General features: G+C 46.5%; 2 protein-coding genes across 5 annotated transcripts; one reads left to right on the forward strand and one right to left on the reverse strand.

The window, feature by feature from the left end:
• Positions 1-290: 290 nt before the first annotated feature.
• SLC52A2 (solute carrier family 52 member 2) lies at positions 291-9,991 on the reverse strand. 3 transcript variants are annotated; one of them, XM_078153840.1, is made up of 6 exons: positions 5,416-5,486; positions 4,065-4,201; positions 3,820-3,909; positions 2,982-3,351; positions 2,703-2,826; positions 291-2,581 (listed from the first exon to the last, which is right to left on the reverse strand). In XM_078153840.1, exons 2-6 carry the CDS (start codon positions 4,189-4,191, stop codon positions 2,369-2,371), a joined length of 924 nt encoding a protein of 307 aa, XP_078009966.1. In that variant the 5' UTR covers positions 4,192-4,201; positions 5,416-5,486; the 3' UTR covers positions 291-2,368. The 3 variants fall into 3 exon arrangements, with proteins under 3 accessions (XP_078009966.1, XP_020850888.1, XP_078009965.1); XM_020995229.2 differs by lacking the exon at positions 5,416-5,486 and adding an exon at positions 9,898-9,991 and having other exon boundaries at positions 2,982-3,909; XM_078153839.1 differs by having other exon boundaries at positions 2,982-3,909; positions 5,416-5,509.
• FBXL6 (F-box and leucine rich repeat protein 6) lies at positions 5,501-19,165 on the forward strand. 2 transcript variants are annotated; one of them, XM_020995232.2, is made up of 10 exons: positions 5,501-5,579; positions 12,107-12,651; positions 12,885-13,043; positions 13,396-13,459; positions 15,004-15,135; positions 15,238-15,345; positions 15,520-15,633; positions 16,103-16,334; positions 17,059-17,305; positions 17,985-19,165. In XM_020995232.2, exons 2-10 carry the CDS (start codon positions 12,152-12,154, stop codon positions 18,121-18,123), a joined length of 1,695 nt encoding a protein of 564 aa, XP_020850891.1. In that variant the 5' UTR covers positions 5,501-5,579; positions 12,107-12,151; the 3' UTR covers positions 18,124-19,165. The 2 variants fall into 2 exon arrangements, with proteins under 2 accessions (XP_020850891.1, XP_020850890.1); XM_020995231.2 differs by having other exon boundaries at positions 5,521-5,605.
• The last annotated feature ends 4,918 nt before the right edge of the window (positions 19,166-24,083 follow it).

The raw sequence follows: 24,083 nt of genomic DNA on the forward strand, positions 1-24,083 counted from the left end.
GAAACTGACGTCCCTCCCACCCTCCCTTTTTAGTGTCTGCTTCCCAATAACATTATCTTCCCCTAATAGAACATAATCCTATTGAGGGCAAAAGTTGTTTTGGTTTGGTTTCTGAATCCCCCCAGTCCTTTCAAAGCTGCTTTGTATATAATAGACCTCATTTAGCCTCTCTGTTTCCTCATTTGTAAAAACGGAGTATTTGCACTTTTTGCCTTACAGATTAAAAAAAAAAAAGGAAAATGTTTTGTAAACTTTAAAATGTAAAACAAATATATTTAAAATTTAAACAATTAAAATTTAAATTTTTCATTTAATTAAAAAATTATGATTTAAATATTTAAAATGTAAATGGGAGCTATTTATTACACTTGGTCCCTCTCTTGGTAGAAGTCATGGTCCAGTAGAGAGATTTAAGGCAAACATACTACAATACACAGAGAAGTACAAAAGGCTATGGGAGGTTTATAGGGAAGGTAACGACTGCCTGGGAGATCTGAGAAAGCATTCTGGATAATCGGGCATTTGACCAGGGTCTTAAAGGGTGAGTAAAATTCACCAAGACAAAAGGAAGAAGCAGGACATCATAAGAAAGAACCTGAAGGAAAGCCTGGAGGTGGGAGACCATAAAGGCAGAGATATGCAGTTTGGCTTAGAGCATAGTATGGAGTAGAGTAGCAGGGGAAAAGGCTGGAAAGAGAGGGTGGTGCCAGGTTGTGGAGAAATTTGAACCCAGGCAAAAGAATTTGAATTTTATTTGGCAGAAGGTAGGGAACCATTTCAGTGTTTTTTTTTTAGCAGAGTTGTGACTTAAAAAAACAGATTTCTCTGAGGAAGATAAGCCTGGCAATGGTGTGAAGGACAGAATGGAGAAGACTGCATGGGGCAAGGTTCCCTAGGCCAACAGCCTGTAACTTGTGTCTTTCCAATCCGGAACCAAACATACTTCTTCAGTGATTTGTGAAGGAAAATGAGCACACTGGCCCTTTCTTTGAGAAGGTGGAGCACTGCATCTGGAGCCAGAGGACCTGGGCTGGAGCCCCAAGCTCTACCACTAACTGACCTTTCCCTTCTCCCTTCTGTAAAATGAGAGAAGCTGGACTAAGTGCCCTCAGAGGTTGCCTTCCCAAGGGCCTCTTGCTGGGGAGGACAGGGAGAGATGAGGCTTTCAGGAAACAGCCTTGGAAGAAGGTCAGACTATGGGCGCCATAAACTAAGAGGAGGCAGGGGTTGTGGTAGTTAGTGGACTCTGGGAGGTACGGATGGGTAGGGCTCAGGGCCAAATCAAAGGCAGTGTGGATAGAGACTGCAAGGTCAGTTATAGGGAACCTTAGGAAGTTCCCAGACAGCCTTTCCTCAGAGAACAATAAGCAGAGGCTGGACCCCCCACAGCCAGACAAAGCACAGTGTAATTAACGCTCTCCCTACAGCTCAGTCTGGGGACATAGAAAGGAGGGAGGCTCAGGCCAGGGAGGACACCAGGTGCTGGGCACCAGGATGGTGGTCTTGTGACCAGCCATGTCCTCCTCAGTGACAGGACACACCCTGCCCTGGAGGTTACCACTTTGTCCTCTGAATTTCTCTGGATCTGGGCAGAAAGCTTATGAGGAAGACTATTTTAGGCTGGTAGTGACCTTAGCCCATGAAGCCCTGCCTGAGATAGTCCTGTCCTCCAGGACCCCACAAAGCTGCAGCTATCAGGCAGGCTGAGATAAGCCTGTACTCTCTGCTGAGTACAGGGTTCCCTGGGCCAGTGACTGAGGGTGAAGGGAGGAAGGGGACTCCAGAAAAGTCTAAAAAGGAATTTGACCCCCACTGATTAGTCCCACTCAGATAGAAAATAGAACTTTTATTCTAAAACTATAGTTGTAACTGGACTTGGGGTCTGAGTCTGAGGGACACTGTGTAGAGTGTCACCTGCTCCCACGTGCCCAGGAATTGTCAGCTGTCTTCTCTGTAATCCCCAGCCCAAGACCTTGTACACAGCCAGTCTCTGGAGAGGTTTGCTGAACTTTGTTCAGTTCTAGGACCAAGAGGATAAGTGACCTGAGGGGGCCAATGGGGAAGCCTCCCAGGAGGGAAAACAACAGAATCCCTGTCTTTGGTCCTCAGTCTCTATTCCTAAGGTTTGGGCCTGATTGTTTGTTTTTTCTTTTTGATTGGGGAAAAGGGTTCCAGGGGGGTAGGGGTGCACTGTGGCACCTAAGCCAATTGGTCTGTCCCTGAGAGATGGGAATTGTGCTAGGGACAACACCTCACCCACTAAGGGAACAAGGCACATGTTGCTCCAGCAGCGATGGAGTTACTTTACTCCTGGGAGGGTAGGGAGTAGAGAAGGGAAGGGCACTCTCAACAAACCCCTTAGGGATCATCAGGGGCTACACATGTCCACACAGTCCTGGCTCCGGTGGAAGACCTGGTAGATGCTCGTTGTGGGGAACATGGCAAGAGCCCCCAGTAGAGAACCTATCTGGATTGCAATGCCCGCTGCCAGCAGCGCAACTCGGCCACCACCATGCAGGAGTGAGCTCACTGCCACCTTCACATAGGAAAAAGTGCCCAGGCATAGGACCCAGGACAGCACCTGGAAGAGGTTAGGAGGAAGCAGAGGGATTTGAGGATAGGGGCCCAGCCAGGAAGACATACCACTTCCCTGTTCCCAGACATACACCAGTTTCCCCAGCCCAGGGCAGTCATTCACTTACCACAAGGACTACACCTGCAGAGGTGCCCACTAAGGGGGGACAGGGGCTCAGGGCTGCCAATACCATCACATAGGTCCCAAAAAAGGTGCCCAGCAGTGAAAGGGCACCCAGACCAGGCAGTGATCTGAGGGAAGAAAGAGCTGCCAATCAGGGGTCTGAGAAGCAGGGATCCCCACCTTCTTCTGTGTCCCCATCTAGATCTTTGCCCATTTCACACTCCTTGGGCTCCTATCCCTGGGCTCTCCCCCAGTGAGCTCCCTCTCTGGGATCTACTATCACCTGTAGAGGACAGCCATGGCCAGGAAGCAGGCGAGCGGACTGGAGGCACTTCCCAACACCACAGCCAGGTGGTAGGCCTGGCGCCCATAGGGCAGGCAGGAATAGCTCTGTATAGAAGGCAGTACCCCGTTGGTCAGGGCATTTGTGGCCCCCAGCAGCCCCAGCAGGCAGGCTCCTCTGACTGAACACAGCTTCAGTGCAGCCTGGGCTCTTTCCTCTGACTCTGGCTCAGGTGTCCCAATCTCCTCTCCTGGCTCCCGAAGTGGTGATGCCTCTTCCTCTGGGGTGGCTCCCTGCCCCTCCCCTTCATTCCTAGGGGTAACTGTGGTGTTTGTGGATGGCAGCAAGAGCAGCAGTCCCTGGAAGGCTGCTGCTGAGATAGCAAGCAGGCTGGTTATCACCCAGAAGAAGGTGCTGGCTGAAAAGTGCTCCTTAAAGTAGATGGGCACCATGGGGCCTGATGGGGAGATGCCAGGGGAGACAGAAACATTGGGGCCTGATGAGGATTGCAAGGTGGAAACCCTAGGGTTGGGAGAGGAGGCTGGTTGGCACTCTAGGCGGCCCACACCTTGGGCCAGAGCCAGCCCACAGGGCAGCAGGGCACTAAGACCCTGACCCAAGAAAAATGAGCGGAGGAAGGATGGGGGCAGATGGGACATGAAGGGAAGGAAAGTGACGTTGGAAGCACAACAGCTCAGGGCCAGTGCAAAGGCTAATGCTAGGAAGGCCACAGCATGGGGCTGCCCTGCCATGGGTACCACATGGGACCACAGAGGAGCCAGCAGCGCCATGCCCACCACACCCAGGGCCTGAACTGCCCGGATTGGGCCCAGTTCACCCTTTGACAGGCGACCCCACAGTGTTACAGCCAGTGGTCCCAGGTTTCCAAAGGCTACCAGCACTGACAGGTAGGAGGGAAGGTTCCACCCTGCAAACAAGAGGAGGCAGGGCTGAGGGTCAACTCTCCCACCCCTAATCCTTCACTACAGTCTCCAAGTGTGGCCCAAAGCCCAGCCTCGATTTCTACCCCCTAGACTCCAATTCTAAACCTTGGCCCCAGGCCCTTTTCACCTCCTCACTCACCTTCAGGCAGGTCCTTTACCAGCACTGGCAACTCTACCCAGATCCCATTGATGGCAATCCAGGAACCCATGGCAAAGAGGGCCACCAGGATGTGTGTGAACACCGTCTGGCCATTGGGGGCTGCCATCCCAGCTGGCCTGAAGGGAAAAGAAATGTCATAGTGATATATGGAAGCTTAGAGGTATGGAGCCTTGTGAGATAGATTGATATGGAAATAAGGAAGCACAAAGACACCAGAACGCCAGCTTTGGAAGTCACAGACAGGTGAACAGATGTGCACTCCAGCTGGGTGAGGGGAAGTCAAGCATGTGTGTGTGTGTGTGTGAGCACATATGTGGAGAGAAGCCTGTGTTAAACCCACCAAACTTCCTGGATTCTCAGAGACGTGGCCTCTATACCACTCCCTCCCACCCCACCCGGTACCTTTAGGTCCTGAGGCTTCAGGGGCCACCTGGACTAGGGCTGGTTCCCGGGTCTCTAGGACTTTAGATAGGGGAGAGGTCAACCTGACCAATGCAAGGCCTGAAGGAGGACCCAAGGTTCAATTCCACTGAGGGGAGGAGAAGGAAAGCTTCCAGTTCGGTTGGCCCACAGCCAAGGACCTCCCTGGTACTCTGAGGAAGGATGAGGATCTAGGACTCTGATAGCAAGGAAAGCTATGGGGGAATTGGAGGGAGGCTCGAAGCCAGTGGTCGGAGTGAGGGCAAAGAGGGCAGGGCCGGGGCACTGGTCTGCAGGGGTGGGGAGCCAGGTCACCTCTGAAGGGGCACCAGCTTCCCCGTGGGGGCTCAGGGAGGTCAAACATAAAAGGAATAAAGGCTGCGGGGGTAAAACAGGATTGGGGGTAAGGGTGTGGGGCGGGGGCGGGGAACGGGGGGCAAGAAGGAAGAAGGGTAATTTTAAACAGGAGTGCACCGGTAGAAAGGAGCACAAATCCTGGATGAGGGTCATTTCCCAGCGCCGCCTCCGCTCTGGGATTAGGCATTTTCCGAGCAGCGGCGACGCCTGGAGATGCCTCCCACCCCCCCCCATCACAGTCGGGGAAATTGAGGCAGGGCACGTGGAAGCCACTCCTCCTACGAGGCTGACCCGCGGCGTCCAGCGCCAGGAGTTGGGAGCCGGGGCCCGGGGCATTTACCGCGCATCTCACCAGGGTCGCGGGACCCCCCGGGCCGGGAGCGTGCGGCAGGTGTCACGCTCCATGCAAGCAAAGCGGAGGAAGTGGAGCCCGGCGAGCCGGCCGGCCCCGCGCAGCGCAGAGCCAAGCGGACTGGCCGGGGCCGAGGAGAGCGTACAGGGAGGGGTGGGGAGAGGGGGGCGCGAGCAGATGGGGGGAGTAGAGGCAACTTACGTGCCGCGACCCCGGAGCCGGCTCCCTGGGGCCCCGCCCCTTGATATCTCCCCGCCCCCCTCGCCGGGACGGGCCGGCCACTCCCGCGCCGGAAGTCCCGCCCAGCGACCACGTGACCGGAAGTGGCGGCTGAACGCGCGGAAGACCGAAAGTCCAAAAAGAGGGTAAGGGAGACCCGAGCCGGAGTCAGGTGAGAGACCCGACACTCTCCCGCCGATTCACCTTCTCCTGGAACTGCCAGGGACCCCTGTGGTGCGCTTTAGGAGCCCCCGTGCACCGGCCACACTCCTCCCCTTCACCTAGCTCTTCTTCCCTCGTAGGGCCCCTCCCCATCTCCAGGGCCCCCTCCTCCCCCAACAGAGCCCCTCCGTGTGGCCCCTTCTCCCCCTTCCCCCCCACACTGCTCCTGGGTTTTTGAGACTTAGCTCCTCCTACCTGTCTGACCTCTCGATCTAATTCCTTCCTTCAGCCAGTGGCCGGCACTGTGCTGTACGCTGAGAAAACCAGAAAAATCCAAACGGGTCCTTGCCCCTAAGGAGTTTAGCTTCAGCCGGGTAAAACAACACTGGACGCCCATAAGCACATGCAAATGCAGGGTGTCCCAAAATTCTGAGTGCGGTTTTTGTTTTTTTGGTAAGGCATTAGGAGTGAAATGACTTGCCCAGGGTCACACAGCTACTAAGTGAGTGCGGTTTTAACCTTTAAAACTGCCCTAGAACTTTTGGGACACAGTGTGTATACACAAGGGAATTGGGAGGGCACGATCCACCGGGAGAATCCTTTTTGAGATTGTCATTCTGGTGCCACCTCCTATGTGTGGTTGTATTCCAAAGCTTTGTCCTCTACACTCTTTCTGTAGGTGATCTTAACAATTCGTTTGGGTTCATTTATCATCTCTGTGCAAAAGACTACCAACATCTACATATCCAGTCCTATTCCCATATCACTTGCTGCCTGCAGGAAATTTCTAGCCAGATGTCTGGGAGGCATCGTCTCCAAAAGGAAATGTATATTTTCTTTATCTTCAGCTATTCCTTCTTCCTCACCATCATATCCATTTGGTTGCCAAACCTTATTGATTGAACCTCCACAGTATTGCTTACTTCTTTTTTCTTTTTTTTTTCTTTTTAAAAAATTTTTAGGAATTTATTTTGATTTATCAACAATCACTTCCATATGCTTTTGAGTTGAAAATTTTTCTCCCCCTTCCTCCCCCCTCGACCTTCCCCAAGACAGCGCACAGTCTGATATAGGCTTTACATTTACATACCCATGAAACATATTTTCACATTAGTGAAGTTGTAAGTAAAAATTAAAAGCAATAGAAGGAACCATCAGAAAGATGAAACAAAACTCAACAGAAGGTAAAAATAAGTGATAGCAATTTGACTTCCATAGTTCTTTCTTTGGATGTGGACAGCATTTTCCATCCCGAGGCCTCTGGAGATGTCTTAGATCCTTGTAATGCTGAGAAGGGTTCAGTTTAACAATATTAGTCATTGCATAATGTGGCTGTTATTGTGTGTACAGAGTCCTCTGGGTTCTGCTCACTTCACTCAGCATCAGACCATATAAGTCTTTCCAGGTTTTTCTGAAGTCAGCCTGTTCATCATTTCTTATAGTACAGTTTACTTCTTTTTTCCCTTCCCTCCACTCAACCTGTTCAGGATCTCAATCAACTCTTGCCTGGACTGTTAAAATAGTTAATTGGTCACCTTGCCTCTAGTATCCTCTCTTTCCAATCTTTCCTCCAAACAAATCAGTATACCTAAAGAACAGGTCTGACCAAGTCACACCTCTGCTTAAGAAACTTCAGTGGCTCCCTATTGCCTTTGGATAAAATACAAACTTCTTACTTTGGCAGTTAGAGCCCTTCACAGTTGGCTTCAACGTAGCTTTCCAGATAATTTCATTTTATCCCCCTTCACACATTCTACATTCCTGACAACTTGGCCTTCTTGTTTTTCTCAATATGGGACATTCCACCATCATGACTCCTTTGTTCATGTCTGGAATGCACTGCTACCTTACCTTTGACTCTTAGAATCCCTAGCTTCCTTCAAGTTTCAGCTGGAGTGCCACTTCCTACAGGCTGCTATTTCTGATTTCCCCAGTCCTCTTGCTCAGTTATTTTGTGTTTACTTTTTATATAATTTATGTTGATTTATTTGCCTATATCCTTCCTCACCCCTTTATCCCCAGTAGCATGTAAAGAGACTGTAGTTTTTGCCCTTAATATTCCTGGTACATAGCACAGTGCCTTTCATATTGTGAGCATTAATAAATGTTTTATGACTGAATGAGGATCCTTTTGGAACTAGTCAGGTGGGCAGACTCAAAGAGTAGCTGTTAAGTATTAAGTATTTGTTCACTTGGGGGATGGTCTGTGAAGGAGTGCCCCAGGTATCTCTTCTTATCAAGGTATAATGTCTCATACTCCACATTTGCAGGTGGTACTGAGTTGGAAGGGATGACTGGGTGACAGTCAGGATCCAAAAATAGAACTCAACAGTCTAAAACATTGAATTGAATCTAATAAGATGAAATTCAGTAAGAATAAATACAAAGTTTTATGCTTGATTTCAACAAAATTGACTTTATAAGTATAGACTAGAGTGGGGTATGTTTAGGCATCAGTTTTTCTGAAAAAGATTTGTGGGCTTTAGTGTAACTGCAAGTTTAATATGAGTCATTAGTGTGATTTCTCAACAAAAAAAGCAAATTCAGTTTTGGGCTTCATTTAGAGAGGCATAATTTCCAATAGCTCAATTGACAAGCATTTGTTAAGCACCTGGGCACATTAGCTCACAGTAACCTATTTGCTGTCCCTCATAGCATGAAACTCTTGTCTCTCACTTCCATGGCTTTGCAGTGGCTATCTGCCTTGCCTGATTCTTTCTTTCAAGACCCAGCTCTAGCCCGTCTTTCTACATAAAGTGTTTCCTGATCCCAGCTGCCAAATCCCAGAGACAAATACTGTGCTAAGAACTGGAAATACAAAGACAAATGTAACAATCCTTGCCCTCACTGAGTTTACATTTTAACAGAGGAGACATTTGCCTTTATGAAATATACAGAATGTAAATATAACATAAATACAGGATATTTCGAGGTATAGGTTTGATCCCAGAAGACTTCATATAAAAGGTGCTCTTGAAGGAAAGCAGAGATTCCAAGACACAACGATGAGGAGGGGATGCATTCCAGCCATGAGACAGAGCCTGGGCAAATGCATCAGAGGAAGAGATAGAACGGCACATGTTGGAAGCCGCAAGTAAGTCAGGGTAGCTGAACTGTGAAGTGAATGGAGAAGAGCAATATAATCAGACTGGAAAGGCAGGAAGAAATCCAGTTGTGAAGAGCTTTATTTTTTAAAAGTAGATTTTCATTGATATTTTTCATTTTTACATTACCTCCATTTCCCGGTGTATCCCATTTTTTCTCCTCCTCTCAGAGCCATCATTTGTAACAGTTAAAAAGAGGAAAGAAAATTTACCAAAACTAAACCAACACACCAAGAAAGTCAAACGTTACAGTATTCCATGCCTATAGTTTCTCACTTCAACCATTTACATTACCGCTTTTCTTCGTATCTCCAACACTTAGCACAATGCCTGGCGCATAGTGTGCACTTAATAAATGCTTGTTGACTAGGAAAGGTCTCGTATACTCTAAAATATTTGTAGCAGCACATTTTGTAGTGGAAAACAAAATAGGTGCCCACTGACAGAGGAATGGTTAAGCAAGATGTAGTACATGAATATATTACTGTGCTGTAAAAAACAGCAAACTTGATGAGTCTGAAGAATTATGCATGAACTGATGATGCAAAGTGAAGTGAGAGGAACAGGAAGACAATATGTACACAGACTATAATAATATAAATGGAAATAGCAAAACAACTGAAACTAAATGCTGTGAAGTTATAATGACTAAACTTAGCCCAAAGAGAAGACATGAGAAGGTACCTTCCTCTCTTCTTGGTTGCGGGGAGGGGTAAAAATGGGATACACTGGGAGATGTGTTTCATAGCCGACTCATATTGAACTTGGGAGTCCACAAAAACCCATAGATCTTGTTTATGTGAATGGTTGGTTATCCGTTCATCTATCCATCTCAAATGTACTCATGCAGTTTTTTTTTTCAATCCAGTGCAGTATCAGACTGCATTTATCCCCGTTAAATTTCATCTGGTATGATTCAGCACATTAGACCTTTTTTGAATCTTATTGTTGAATGCCTTAATTATCCCTTCAAACTGTGTGGAATCAAATCTTATAAGCATGCTGTCTCATTCCATCTCAACCTTTTTGGGACTTAAGAAAGTTTCCATTAAAGAGTCAAACAGGCTAATAATACTTAAAAGAATAAGTCTTAATTATGGCACATTTAACTCACACAGGGGAAGTCCTAAGGCCTGAGACGAGACACCAAGGGAACATAGGGCTACAGGGAAAGGATACAACGAGGAGGTCTCCATACCTCAGGCATATGGTCTTTCGATCATGAGAGGAGCTGGGGGAGGGTCACTGTTGATCCTTCAGAGAGGCTGCCCCTGGACTTGACACCCTCCTCTGCCAACTCTCTTCTGTTACTCCTCATTGTGGAAGAGGTGGGTGACATCTGGTCTCCTCCACACCAGGGCAGCTTGACAGTGTAGACATGAGTCCTGATAAGAAGGAAGTGGTTCTTGCTTGGGTATTTCTGATTGTTTGCCCGTCTCTGATGTCATAAGCAGAGTGAGGCTAGGGATTGACTGATTATAACCCCCCCTTCCCCTGTCTCTGTACAAGCATGGGGCATTGAAGTTTGTAGCAGAAGGTAATGGAAGTCTCCAGGAAAAGACAAGATAGTAAGGCGTTGAGTAGGAGTAGAGGATGTATTAAAAAAAGAAGCATCCTTTTACAAGTGAGCTTTATGAAACTCAGAGAGTTCCAAAACCAGAGGGATTTTTTGAATATTCACATACCACTTACACCTTCACCCAAGTCACTAACAAAAATGTTGAACAGCAGAGCCAAAGATGGGATCCTTCCAGGAGAGAGCTCTCTTCATTTTGACATCAATATGATGATGACTATTCTTTGGGTCCCCACCCAGTGGTACACTCATTTGTCCCACATCTGTCTATCTTGTTCACAAGGAGAGTAAGAGAGACTTTTTTGTCAAATGTTTTTTCTAAAATCTATGTATATTCTGTCTATAGTATTCCCTGATTTCCCATCTCAATATGTTTGTAATCCAGTCCTTCCTTTAGCGCAGACCAGACTTACCATGCCTTCTGCATCCTGAGTGAGTCATGTCCTTGAGCTTTAGAAAATCCTCCTCAGATTATCTGTTCCAGAAACATCAAACAGAAACTCATCTTGACTTAGAAAACCACAAATTAACATCATCTCTGTTGTATAGTTTTTATTTTGCTAAGCATTTCCCAATTACATTTTAATCTTGTTCAGGTAGGCCGCGAATTTGACCCATCTGGTCTATCCACCAGTTCTTCTAGGTCTTTTAATATTCTGTCAATACCAGTGGCATGCAACATTTAGATTATTCGTCAGCTGTCAGTCTTTCATGTTACATGGTATAGTTGTTATTTTTATGACACTTGTATGCAAGTCATCTTTGGTAATACAGTATCACTGGCATCAGTCAATCAATAAGAATTCATTCGATGTGCTGTGTGCCGAGCACGGTGCTAGGCACAGTGGACACAAGTGGAACAATCCTGTCTCTCTAAGAGTTTCTGTTCTGTGCAAGGATACAACATACACATACACAAGCACATGGTAAATAAACACAGGGTGATTTTTAGAGGGAAGCTGCTAGCAGTTAGTGGAATCAGGAACGTCTTCATGGAGAAGGTAGAACTCAAGCTGAGAAATTCTAACGGCAAAGGCGAAGAGGAAGAGCACTCCAGCCATTGGAGATGGGTAGTGTCATGTGTGAGCAACAGCAAGGGGCCCATTTGGCTGGATTGGAGTGTGTCGCAAAGGGGGTGAAATATAATGAGCCTGGAGAGGTAGGTGAGGGTGTGCTTGTGAAGGGCTTTAAGAGGCAGAGGAGTGTATGCTTTCTCTTATAAGCAGTAGGAAGCAACTGAGCATGAAAATCATGTAGTGGGCTTTAGAAAAATCACTTTGGTGGTTGAAGGGAAGATGGTTCAGAGTGAGAAGAGACTTGAGACTACTTATTAGTAGGCTGTCGTAATGGTCCATGTGAGAGGTAGCTAGGGCCTGACCTAAGGTGGGGTGGTGGCGAGGTAAATAGAGAAAAGGTGTTGGATGTGAGAGATGTCATGGATGCAGAAACGACAGGATTCAGTCGCTGATTGTATTTGTGGGTTTAAAGAAAATGAGGAGTCATCTGGCATGTACCTTTCACCAGTCTGGTGACACTGACCCCACTCTCCAAAAAATGGGTTTAGGTTGGTGTGACAGGGGATTTCTTTTTTCTTTTTTTAGGCAGTTGGGGTTAAGTGACTTGCTCATGGTCACACAGCTAGTAAATGTGAAGTGTTTGGTCTGAGGCTAGATTTGAACTCAGGTCCCCCTGACTTCAGGGCTGGTGCTCTATCCTCTGTACCACCTAGCTGCCCGACAGTGGGGATTTCATGTGAGTTCTTTGTCCTCATCTTTGGGGTTCATTACAAATGTTCTTTTCTTAACACTGACCCTTCTGGTTTCTCTTACAGGATCCCCCAGGGGCACCATTATGATTTGCCCCATCTCTTGAGAACATGGAGGAAGTCCCTGAGGACTCCAGCAATAGGATGGCTCTACCTCCTCAAGAGGACTCTAGTTCATCACAGCAATCACATTTCAAGCCTAGCAAGAGGTCAAGGTCCTCGGTTCTGGTTGGGCCCCCCCAGAAGAAAAAGAAGAGAAAAAGTTCGCGGAGACGGCCATCTGCAAGGGTTGGTTACCACATTCATGAAGCTGAGGACATGCTGCTGATTGTACCCAATCTGGAAGAGCCAGCACCACGGGCCCACAGGAAAAAGGCTTGCCATCTCAGGAAGTTAGCTCGACCAAAGGTCCAGCAGTCGAAGTGTCACCAGCCACGTCGAGTGGAGAACCCAAACAATGCAGATCTCAGCCTAGTGCAGGGGAGGCAGTCTTCTCCTCAGGACAGTACTACTTTAGGGCCGGGCTGGGGAGACCATATTCCTCTGGAGATCTTGGTTCAAATATTCCAAGTGTTAGTGGCATCTGAAGGGGCAGTGCCCTTCCTTTGCAGGTATCCAATCCTTCTCCGAAAGGCTGGGTTAGAAAGATTTTTAAGGGTGGGACTGCAAGAAGGCATTCCAAATATAGTGCTGTGGACCGTGTGGGGCTGGAGAGGCAAGAAAGGAAGGAGGCCAGCTTAGGCCATTTTTTTTATTTTAGTGTCCCAAGTGGGAGGTGCTATGGATGAGGGCCTAAGTAGCTTACTAGGGAGACAGGAATAGCAGAACCCCTTGTGCCTTTCAGGGCTGCCCGGGTGTGCCGCCTGTGGTATGATGCTGCTTCCCACTCCGTGCTGTGGCAGAAGGTGTCTCTGGCCCCACCTTGGCCTTCTCGCTCAAAAGGTCCTCCATCAAAGTTGGAGAAGAGGATTCTCAGTTCTCTAGAATGGCTGGTGCCCAACAGGTGAGGATAATGTTCCCACTTCATGCAGTGTGTTTTCTGCCTATGTCCTTTGGCTTGGTTGCGTCCTCTGGCATTAGCTTACTCCTAGTTTGAGACAGCCCTTCACAGGGTTGAAATCCCTCCTGCTGAAGGGAGTGGCAAGGGAAAGGATTTCTCCTGGCACCTAGCACCACTCTCGAATGAATCTTTTTGCTTGGACTAGGGGAGGTAGAAGGGATGGAGGGGTGGCTATCTAGGGGATCCCAGAAGGATGGCCCATGCATTTTTGTGAGGAGGGAGTAGCTGAATGTGAGATCTTGGAAAGAGATACAGAAAAGATAAAGAAAGAGACATACCTATTTCTTTATGGCAGGTTTTCATTACTCCGGGAGCTCTCTCTATCTCACTGGAAAAACTATGTACCTCTGATGCTGAAGGTAAGGAGATTGGGATGGGGGGCTGGGAGGGATATGCTGTCCTCTAACCCTGATGTGTTTCTCCTTGAACTGAAAGACAACCTATTCTTTTTGCATCAAATTGCATTGTAAGTGCTAACATTTCCTATCAACATGCACCTTCCTCACCTAGGCCAGGAGTGCATAGTGGGCAGGAACTCTCCCTGCTGTTTACCTGCCCTCCTTCTGGGCAGAATCAAACGGGTCTTCCTAGTATTACCCTCTAAATTCTATTCTCTGCTGGTAGGGGAAGGAAGATTCAGATCCCTGAATAGAACTCTTCCCTCTCCCTAGGTAACTAGGTGGTGCAGCAGATAGCTCTGGGCCTGGTGTCAGGAAGGCCTGAGTTCAAATCCATCTTCAGATACTTACTAGCTATGTGACTTCAGACAAGTCACTTAACCTCTGCCTCAGTTTCCTCAACTGTTAAATGAGGCTAATAATAGCACCTGCCTCTGAGGGTTGTTGTGAGGATAAAATGAGATAATATTTGTAAAAAGCACATAGCACAGTACCTGGCACTTAGTAAGTCCTATATAAACCCTCATCCCCCTTCCTCCTCCTTTCCTCCCTCTTCTATTTTATCTACCCCTTCCCCTTCCCCCGTTCCTTTCTCCACCCGTTACTTATTTTCCACTCTGTCCTAGAGTTAGGAATGGGGAAAATAGGAACCTGAGGAAAAGAAAAGTGGGCTCCAGCCTTGGTTGAACACCTGTGGGTATGGACACCGTCACTGCTGCTATCGTAGGTTGGCCATGTCGTTCCCTTGCTGAAGACTCTTCAGCAGCTCCCCATTGCTTCTAGGATCACACACACACTTTTCTAGTTGGTGTTAAAGCTCTTTACGATCTGGCTTCGAGTTAGCTTTCCCAGCTGATCAGACATCACTCCCCATCACTCTCTACTTTGTGCTGTAGCCAAACTGGACTGTTTGCTGTTACCTATCTGGGACATTTTGTCTCCCACCTGCATACCTTTACCTAGGAGTGCCTTGCTTGAAGTATTCTGTCTCCTCCCCTGCACTTTGTAGACTCCTTACCTTTCCATAGAGCACAGCTCCAGGACCCTCCCTCCCACTTCCCCTTCCAGGAAGCCTTTCCCAATCCTTCCACATATTTATACTCTTATTCCTACGAAACAAACAAAAACAGCAAACTGTGTTATATGTGCCTTGTATGTTGTGGAGGCAGCATGCTAGGCATTGAAAGAAGAAGGCAAAGATGAGGAGGGAACATATTCCAGACGTGTGGAATGGCCTATGCAAATGCACAAAGATAGAAGATCGTGTGTCAATTAGTATTCCCGTTTGGCTGGATTGTGAAATATATGAAGGGAAATAATATGAAATATGGGTGGGAGGGTAGTTGGATGCCTGAGGTGGGAGGGCAGAAGGGGTGGAATTGGATCAGGCATGGCTTCCCTCCCTTGTGGGGCCAGAGGAACCAAGAGGGGTACTAGAGCTGGCCCATGATGGGAGGGCATCTGTGGTGGCTTGGATAACGCCAAGGTGCCTTCTGTCCTAACAGGCTGTCAGTGAGTCTTGTCCCCACCTCGCATCTCTCAAGCTTTCCCACTGTCAGTCAGTGACAGCAGAGGCCTTGGTCACTCTGCCGAGGGCCTGCCCCCAGCTGGATAGCCTCAATCTGCAGAACTCCCAGGTGAGTGCTCTGTCCCACCTGTCCATCATGGACTATTACTGTTCACCCTCTCTCACCCCTAAAAAGTTGCCTAGCAATGATCTGCTCCACGTTTGTTTTCAGGTGGAGTCAGCAGCAGTAGTTGGCTTTCTGGAGGCAGCAGGCAAACAACTCAGGCAATTGTGGCTAACTTATAGTAGCCAAATGACCTCCATCATCTCCTCATTGTCGGTGAGCCTCACCTGATGGAGCTGGGAGAAAGGATGGAGCAGGGAATGGTAGGGGGCAGGGGAAATAGAGGGGAGGCTGTGTTTGGGGAAATGGGGACTTCCGTGCCTGTCCCTGAGCTGAGCTCTATGCTACTTCCCTACCCTCTAATCCTCATCACCCCGATCTCCCTGGCAGAATGGATGCTGCCCCCAGCTTCAGGTCCTTGAGGTGGACACAGGGATAAAACCCAATAGTCAACACTTTCAGCTGCACATTGAAGCTCTGCAAGCTGGCTGTCCCCAGCTCCAGGTATTCCCATCCCCAATCATAGATATCCCCTTGTCCCCAGTTGTAGGTGTCCTTCAGTCTCAGCTATAGCTGTTGTTACTCCCCAGCCCCAAGTATCTCTCATTTTCAGTTACTTTTATCCCTGGCTGCTGGTGCCAGACCGCTAGGGGACTAGTATCACTCTCTATTCTCAGCAACCAGCAGGCCTCTGCTGTGGTATGGTCACACACCCCCCACCCCCTCCTTGGTCTCCCTTCACTTCCCAGCTATTGTTATCCCCATCTCTAGGTCCACTCCATCCACCTTTGTTCCTAGGTGCAGACACCCCCCCTCCACTGCCTTGATTACAAAATAAAGCTGCTTCCTGGTATATGTCTGTTCCCTCCCTTGCCCTCTGATCTCTCTCTTAGCCTAAAGATCTGACTCTGAGCTCCTACCACTTGGAACATCTGCTGAACTCTGAGCCAGAGTCCCCTTCCTCCACTCACAGGTCCTACGGTTACTGAACTTGGTTTGGTCTCCCAAGATGGGAGGGCGTGGGGTACCCCTGGGGCCTGGTTTCCCAGACCTGGAGGAGCTCTGCCTGGCCACATCCACCATTACCTATGTGAGTGACGAGGTCCTGCACCGCCTGCTGCACAGATCTCCTCGCCTTCGGGTACTGGACCTCCGAGGCTGTGCCCGCCTCACGCCTGCAGGCCTGGCCAGCTTGCCTTGCCCTGGTGAGAACTGGGCCTGTCCTGCCTTGGCCTGCCTGGCCTGGGGTACATGGGATACTAAGGGGGAAAAGATGCACGTGGGTGAGGACATGCAGAATGTTGTAGTATAGAGGAGAGAGGGCTGTGCGTGGATCGAGGAAGGTCCAAGTTTAAATCTTGCCTCTGACATGTATTAGCCATGTGATCATGGGCAAGTCACTTCCTCTCATCAGATTTCAATCTCTTTAACTGTGAAATGATGAGAATAATACCTATTATTAGGTACCACCCTCTCAGGTTTGTGGTGTGGCTTAAGTCAGATAATAAATATAAAACGATTTGCAAACTTTAAAGTGATTTATAAGTGTTAATTATTATTTATAGCAGTGTTAATACTAATTTTATTTTAAGGAAAATACAACACAAGCATAAACTCTGATATGCAGTATTGCTGGTCAGTGCATCAGAAAAGTGTAGTATTGTGTGAGATCAGAGGGGGAAGATAATTTCCAACTGTGGAGGAGGGAAAGCTTCCTAGAAAAGGTGGGAGCCTACTAGTACAAGGGATGAGGAAGACTAAGCCAGTGATCTTGGAGGAGGTGGGAAAGGTCGAAGTGGGAGGATTCGGCGGCTGGTATGGTTTTTGACCTCAGGGTATAGATAGGGAGTCTAACCTGAGGGTTCAAGTCAAGGTGTCTGGGTTGTACCCTGCAGACCTGATCACCCTTCCCCTTCTCTCTCTACTCAGACCTGGAACAGCTACATCTGGGCCTGTATGGTTCAGTAATTTGGGTGGCCCTGCCCAAGGAGGGAAGCCCTTTGCTCACGTGGAAGTGGCATCGCACTCTCCAGGAGCTAGACCTGAATGGCCAGTGCTACCATGAAGAGGATCTGAAGCAGGCCCTGATAGCTTTCTCAAGCACAGAGAGTGGGCACAGCCCCATCCTTCGCTCTCTCAACCTCAAGGGCACCCAAGTTACTGTGGCATCTATCAGGTCAGGACCTAACTAAGCTTTAAAGCTCTGCATTGTCACCATGTCTACTCCTTGCCCGGCATCGCCTCACCCCAGAGCTTTTTCCCTTCCTTCCCTCTCTTCAGATCTATCAATCTATGATTCCCCTGTACCCTCCTCCTTTCCTCCTTTGTGTTACTGCTCTCCTTTTTCCTTCCTCTGTGAACTCTACTCTTCCACAAAAACTCTTCTTGTCTCTTCGTCCCGAACATGCCTTTCCTCTGTCCTCCCTGCCTCTGAAATCTCTCTTCCCTTCCCTCAGACCTCCTTCTCTCTTCCTCAGAACCTGCTTTCCTCCCTCTCCCAGTCTTCTTTTCACTCTTCTCCCCCAAACTCTCTATCTTCCTTTCCCTGAAAAGCCTTTGTTCCCTCCCTCCACAAAACCCTTCTTTCCCTTCCTCCACAAAACCCTTCTTTCTCTTCAGATCTTCTTTCCTCGCTTTATAGGGAGGACTCAGGGAGCACCTCCGTCCCTTGATCCCTTAACCTTAGCTCAGTAACTTTGGAGTAGTTTCTATTTAATATGTAACTATGTAAGCTGTGGGCCTCAGGCATTTTACAGCTGTATTCTGCCACGCCTCTCGGACTGAGGGCTGATAGGTTATGGGACAGAGAAGCAGTTCTGATGCTTACTGACTGCCCCCTTTCTGTGTTTCCACAGCTCTGTGATCAGCAGCTGCCCAGCTCTCAGCTACCTCAACCTGTCCTCATGCAGATACCTTCCTCGGGGCCTGAAGAAGGCCTACCGAGGACAGGCAGAGATCCAGTGGTGCTTGGACCAGCTCCTTACCGCCACCTAGGACCCAGGCTGAGCTCTTCAGCTGTTTCATTCACTCCCCCTTCATCCCTTCCTGGACACTCTTCCTCTTCTCCCATTTTAAAAACTATTAAAGATTTATAGAATTAAAATCCTTTTCTAAAAATAGCCAGAAGCATATCCATCCTGGGACAGGAAGGAAAAGGTCTGAGGGCATTGAGGGGGATTTCAAGCCAGATTTCCAGAGATGTCTTAAATTCATCATCTCTGAAAAAGCCCTGGCATCCACTGTCTTCTGAATGAAGCCTTTCCTGACTCCTCCCATGCAACTGCAAGTGTCCTTCTGACAGGCGATCTTGTATTTAACTACTTTGTATATATTTGTATATTTTTATAGCTATGTGTCTTTCTCGTTAGAATGTAAACTGCTTTTGAGTGGGATTTTTTTCATTCTTTATACTTTTATCACCAGTGCTTAGTGTGAGAGGCATGCAGTAGGTGCCTAATAAATACTTGTTGATTGATTGACTGCTCTTTACCTCGTTCTCTGCATCTATGAAGGGTATGAGAATAAAGGGCCCAAGTCCTACAGCCTTTCTTTAGCCCATGAGAAGTTCTTGACCATATTCTGTAAATCCTCCATCAAAGGCCTAACAGTCCAACACCCCGGAAATCTCCCACTTGTTCTTTTAACACGTGGATACCAGTGTATGTAGCCTTTGGTCTATCCAAATGTTTATTCTTCATTTTTGTTGAAAGTTGTGTTTGATACCTTCTGTTTTTACCTCACAATCATTCCCCACGTCAGCACCTCCCCCTCATCGTTAAACCAGTTCAGTAAAGCCAATCGATGTAGCAACTGCATCTGACAGTTTATGCAACACCCCATAACTTGAGCCCCCTGCCTCTCTACAGAATGGGAGGAAATGTATTTCAACATCTGTTTTCCTAAACCAAGAAAGATTATGAGATTGGTCACTACAGTTAATCAGCCGCCTTTTAGAATTGTTTGCGTTGATATTGTAGACATTGTGTTCACTGCATTGGTCCCTCTTCACTCAGTTCATAAAAATTTCCTGATGTAACTGAATTCTTCATGTGCATTTCTTGTGTCTGTGACATTCCTAGGAGTTTTCGTTTTGTGCTTTTAGGAAGAGACAGGTGGATTTTTCTATTTTTCTGTTTGCCCTCTTGTTCTAATATATCAGGGCAGTTTCTGTTTGTCATTTCTTGAAATATGAATTTTAGGTAGTCCGATGAATTTTCATATTATCTCTCTTTGATTTGCATTAGTTGAAATTAGCCCCCTGTGCAGGAATTCCTTCGTTTTGGCTTGATTTCCTGGGGGGCTTAATTTAGGTTTGGGCCTAGGCCATTTCTCTGTCTCCTTATACAGTCCCAAACCCACGGTTGTGGTGCTGACAGTCCCCATCCGGATGTTGATTTCACTGGTCACAGGCCTCCTACAAGGCCTTCCAGGTTCTGCCCTGGTACTTTGTCCTGCTGTAGCATGGGCAAAGGGCTGCCTGGGAACTGGTAAAAATGGCGCTCTCTCCTTTGTGGCTCAGGCATAAATTGTGTGGGCACTTGTCCAGCCCTTTCTGCCTGTGGTTGTCCAGGCTGCTTCCTTGATGTGTCTTTTGCCTACCCTGGTTTATCTCAACTCGGAGCATTAGGGCTCTCTAGCACTCTTTTTATGCAGCCCTGAACTGGACAGAGTAGCCTATAGACATTTATTTCTCTCTGGTTTTCCTTGCTATTGTTACTTCCAGTGCATTTTTGGAGCTTTACTGCAGTGTTTAAAGTCCATGCTTCTCTAGGTCTTCACATACCACCATCTCAGCCATTTATAGTAGGAACTGCTAGGGCTGAGTAGAAGTTTCAGAAAAACCTGGGAAGACTTATATGAGCTGATGCAAAGTGAAATGAACAGAACCAGGAGAACATTGTACACAGTAACAGCAATATTGTTGATCACCTGTGAATGACTTAGCTATTCTCAGCAATGCAGTGATTCAAGACAATTCCGAAGGACTTATGATAAAAAATGCTATCCACCTCCAGAGAAAGAACTGATGGAGTCTGAATATAGATTGAAGCATATGTTTTGTTACTTTATTTTTCTTGTTTGTTTTTTGGTCTGTGTTTTCTTTTACAACATGGTAATATGGAAATATGTGTTATATGATTGCACATGTATAATCTATATCAAATTGCTTGTCGTGTCAAGGGGGTGGAGGGGAGGGAGAGAGGGAAAGAACTACAAACTCAAAATTTTAAAAGATAAATATTAAAAAATATTTTACATGTAATCGAGAAAATTTTTTTTTAAAATAACATTAGAGCACATTATCAGAAAAAAAGGAAAAATATACAGTGTCCTATAGCCATGAACAGAGTGGGGTAGGGGTGTCTTGTCATATCTCTTCTTTGGAGCCATGCTTATTCTTCGTAATTTCTCAATATTTATTATTGTATATAATATTTTCCTAGCTCTATTCTCCATCAGCTGATTTGTCTTTTCATGCTTCTTTATATTCATCATGCTCATTGTTTCTTAAGGTATAATGATATTTCATTACCTTCAGGTAAATCACAATTTTTTAGCTGCTCTCTAGTTTATAGGCGTCTACTTTGTTTCTAATTCTTTGCTACCACAAAGAGTGCTGCTAAATATTTTTCTGTTTATGGGCCCTTTCTTGGCCCCATAGCAAGATTGAAGGGTATAGACATTTTAACTACTTTAACCAATATGGGAAACACATACCTTACATTTCCATTAAAGCTTGTTTGTTTTTTTCAAATTATATTTTGAAATATGCTCACATGCTCACACAACTAGAAGTGAATGCAGAAGCCCTCTTGCCCAATTCTTTTTTTTTTTTTTTTTGGTGAGGCAGTTGGGGTTAAGTGACTTGCCCAGAGTCACACAGGTAGTAAATTGTATGTGTCTGAGGCCGATTTGAACTCAGGTCCTCCTGACTCCAGGGCCAGTGTTCTATCCACTGTGCCACCTAGCTGCCCCCATCTAGCCCAATTCTTACCTGAAACATGAATTCTGTCTCCAATATCTTTACATTCGCCTTCTGTGGGAAAACCTCAAGTGATGGGAAACGAATGACCTCCCAAGTCAGCTCATTTCATTCTTGTACAGTTTGGAAGTTTTTCCTTACATTTGACCAAAATTTGTCTCTTGCATAACTCATCTATTGTGGCTAGCTCTATACTCTGGAACTACATATTTGAAGACAGCTCTCATGTCCTTCCTCCCTAAGTCTTTTCTTCTCCAGGTTAAATATGTCCAGTTAACCATTCATTAATCATATGGCATAGGGGAGGAGACATTCTGACATATTAATAAATCTTTGTACTACTTGGCTTCAAATCCCCTGACCAGCATGCTCTTTTTGCACTTTTCCAGCTTTTTTATATGCCCCTATCCAATTTTTTTGAGACTAGGTCTTCCTATCTTGCCCAGGCTAGAAGTTAAGTGGCCTCTCATGGGGCTTATCCCACCACTAATTGGCATGGAAGCCTTGGCCAGTTCTCTTTCTGACCAAGGCTGGTTCATCACCATCATCACCCACTCCCAGGGATTCACAATACTGGTGCCAGATTAAGTGCAAATACCTCATTGACTTTAACTCTACTGCAGCTCAGAAATTCTAAACTCAGCAGCAGGTGTTATGGACATACACCACCATGCCCAATTTGTTGCACCACGTAATAAATGCGGCCCCAGAACTGAAGACAATAGTCTTGGTCTGAAAAAGGCATAGTACAGTGAAACTTTCATCTTTCTCACTTTGGACACTGTACTTATGTTAATGCAGCCTAAAGATAAGAACTATTGAATCTTAAGGTCGGAGGGGACTTCTACGACCATATGATCCCACTCCCACTAGTTGTATGACCTTAGGCACTTCACATCTATGGGCTCCAGTCTGCCCTCTCTAAAACAGGACACATTGGGCTAGATGATCTTGAAGCCCTCTTCCATGATATGCCATAACCTTTTGAAGTTAGTAACGTTTAACTTGGATAAGAGAGGGCTGAGGGGGAGGAGAGTCCATGAGATCTATCCTTGTGTCTTTAAAGGGCTGTCATGTTGTTCATTCTTCATTTTTGAAGAGGATCAATGACATCACAAGGGTGATGTCTTGACTTGCACATGGATTTGATATGAGTGGGGCAGAGTAGCCCAAAGTCCTCAGCCTCACTTTCTCCTCCAGAGTCTGGGCTGTCATTTGGAAGAGTTCTTCTTGGTCTTATTCCCCTTGGCTCCAGAGGACAGAATCAGAAGCTAAGGGTGGAACTTGGAGAGATGGAGTTTGGATCAGGAGGAGGAACCTCCTAGAACTGTCACAATGTTGTCTGAAGGAAGCAGGGTCCTCTCCACGAGAGGTTTTCAAGCAGAGGCTGCATGCCTACTTGTCAGGAATGTCTTTGAGCCAATTTGTCTTCAAGTATAGGTTGGCTTAGTTGACCTCTGAGGTCCTTCCCAAACAAAGCTAAGATTCTGTAATTCTGCGGTGCTGCTTTTAATGCACTGAAAACTTACTATGAGTCAGTCACACAAAGGAGCAGCCGAAAAAGCTAACAGGATCTTAGGCTCCATGAATTGAGGGACAATGTCTAGAACAAATTTCCTCTTCCCCCTATTCCCTATTCTAGTTAAATTATCCTTTACCTTGGCCAGAGCAAATCTATAAAATTGTACCCAGTTCTAAATGCTACATTTTAGGAAGTGGAGGACCAAGGCTGTGAGGAGATTTGCAGGCCATGCCAGGAGATAGTTAATGAAATTGGTGATGGTTACCTTAAGAAAGAGAAAACTAAGGGGGACATGATAGTGGCCTTTAAGTATCGGATTAGGTGTCAGGAGAAAGAGGGATTTGTTTGGCTCCAGATGACTGAACTTGGAGCAGAGACATGAATTTCAGTTTGATATAAAGAAAAACTTCTTAATAAATATAGCTTCTTGTCACCAGAGAGCTTCAGAAAGCTATGTAAAGGTGAGATAATGATGAAAAATGTTACCTACTTCCTGACAGGTGATGGATTTAAGAAGCAGAATGAAACATACCTGCCCAGGGTCACACAGCTAGTAAGTGTCTGAGGCTGGATTTGAACTCAAGTCCTCCTGACTCCAAGGCTGGTGCTCTATCCACTGTGCCATCTGGACATCCTTGAAACATACCTTTTTAGATATGACTAATGTACACATTTGTTACAATGATTTTTTTCAGGTTGGGGTGTTTTGGGGGGGGCAAGGAAGGAGGGAAGAAAAATAATAAATGCTTATTAATTGAAAAATTAAAATTTCATTTTTAGAAAAGCTATGTTAAGGTGGTGATGGATAGGTTGTGTTGGAGGAACATCTCAATGAATGAAATTAACTCTTAAAAAATTGGAGATGTCTGTTTACTGACAGGAAATGACTTGGTTGACCCCTGAGGTATCTTGGGGGAGGCAGGAAAAACACCTACCAGTATTTGAAAGACTGTCATGAAGAAGAGAGATTAGGCTTTTTTTTTTCACTTGACCCCACAGGACAGAAGTAGAAATAATAGGTAGACATTGCAGTTGGGCAGATTTTAGGATCAATATAAGGAAAAATTCCTAATAACTAGAGCTATCTTGAAGTGGAATAATAGACTGCTTCTGGTACATAGTGGAGTCCACCTTCCCCAAGGCCTTTATGTAAAGCCTGAATGACCACTTATCAGGTATGTTTAAGAGACAATTTTTGTTCAGGTGTCAGTTGGATTAGGTAGCTATTGACATCTCTTCCAAGTTTGATGCTCCGTGTCATTCTGTGAATAAGATGGAGAAATACTGTCCTAATCTACACCAGGGAACAAGGTCTGGTGATTCTAGAAGTCCCAGACAATTTAGAATTCAACTTGTCATTCTAGAACCTGCCCCCCATCTTATTCTGCCCAGCCCCTTGGTCTGAACGGTTGCTTTTCCTGCTGTTTCATCCTTCCCGCTCCTGTGATC

This window comes from Phascolarctos cinereus, unplaced genomic scaffold (genome assembly GCF_003287225.1).
Source record: "Phascolarctos cinereus isolate Bilbo 61053 unplaced genomic scaffold, phaCin_HiC Scaffold_4;HRSCAF=312, whole genome shotgun sequence".
Taxonomy (NCBI): Eukaryota; Metazoa; Chordata; class Mammalia; order Diprotodontia; family Phascolarctidae; genus Phascolarctos; species Phascolarctos cinereus.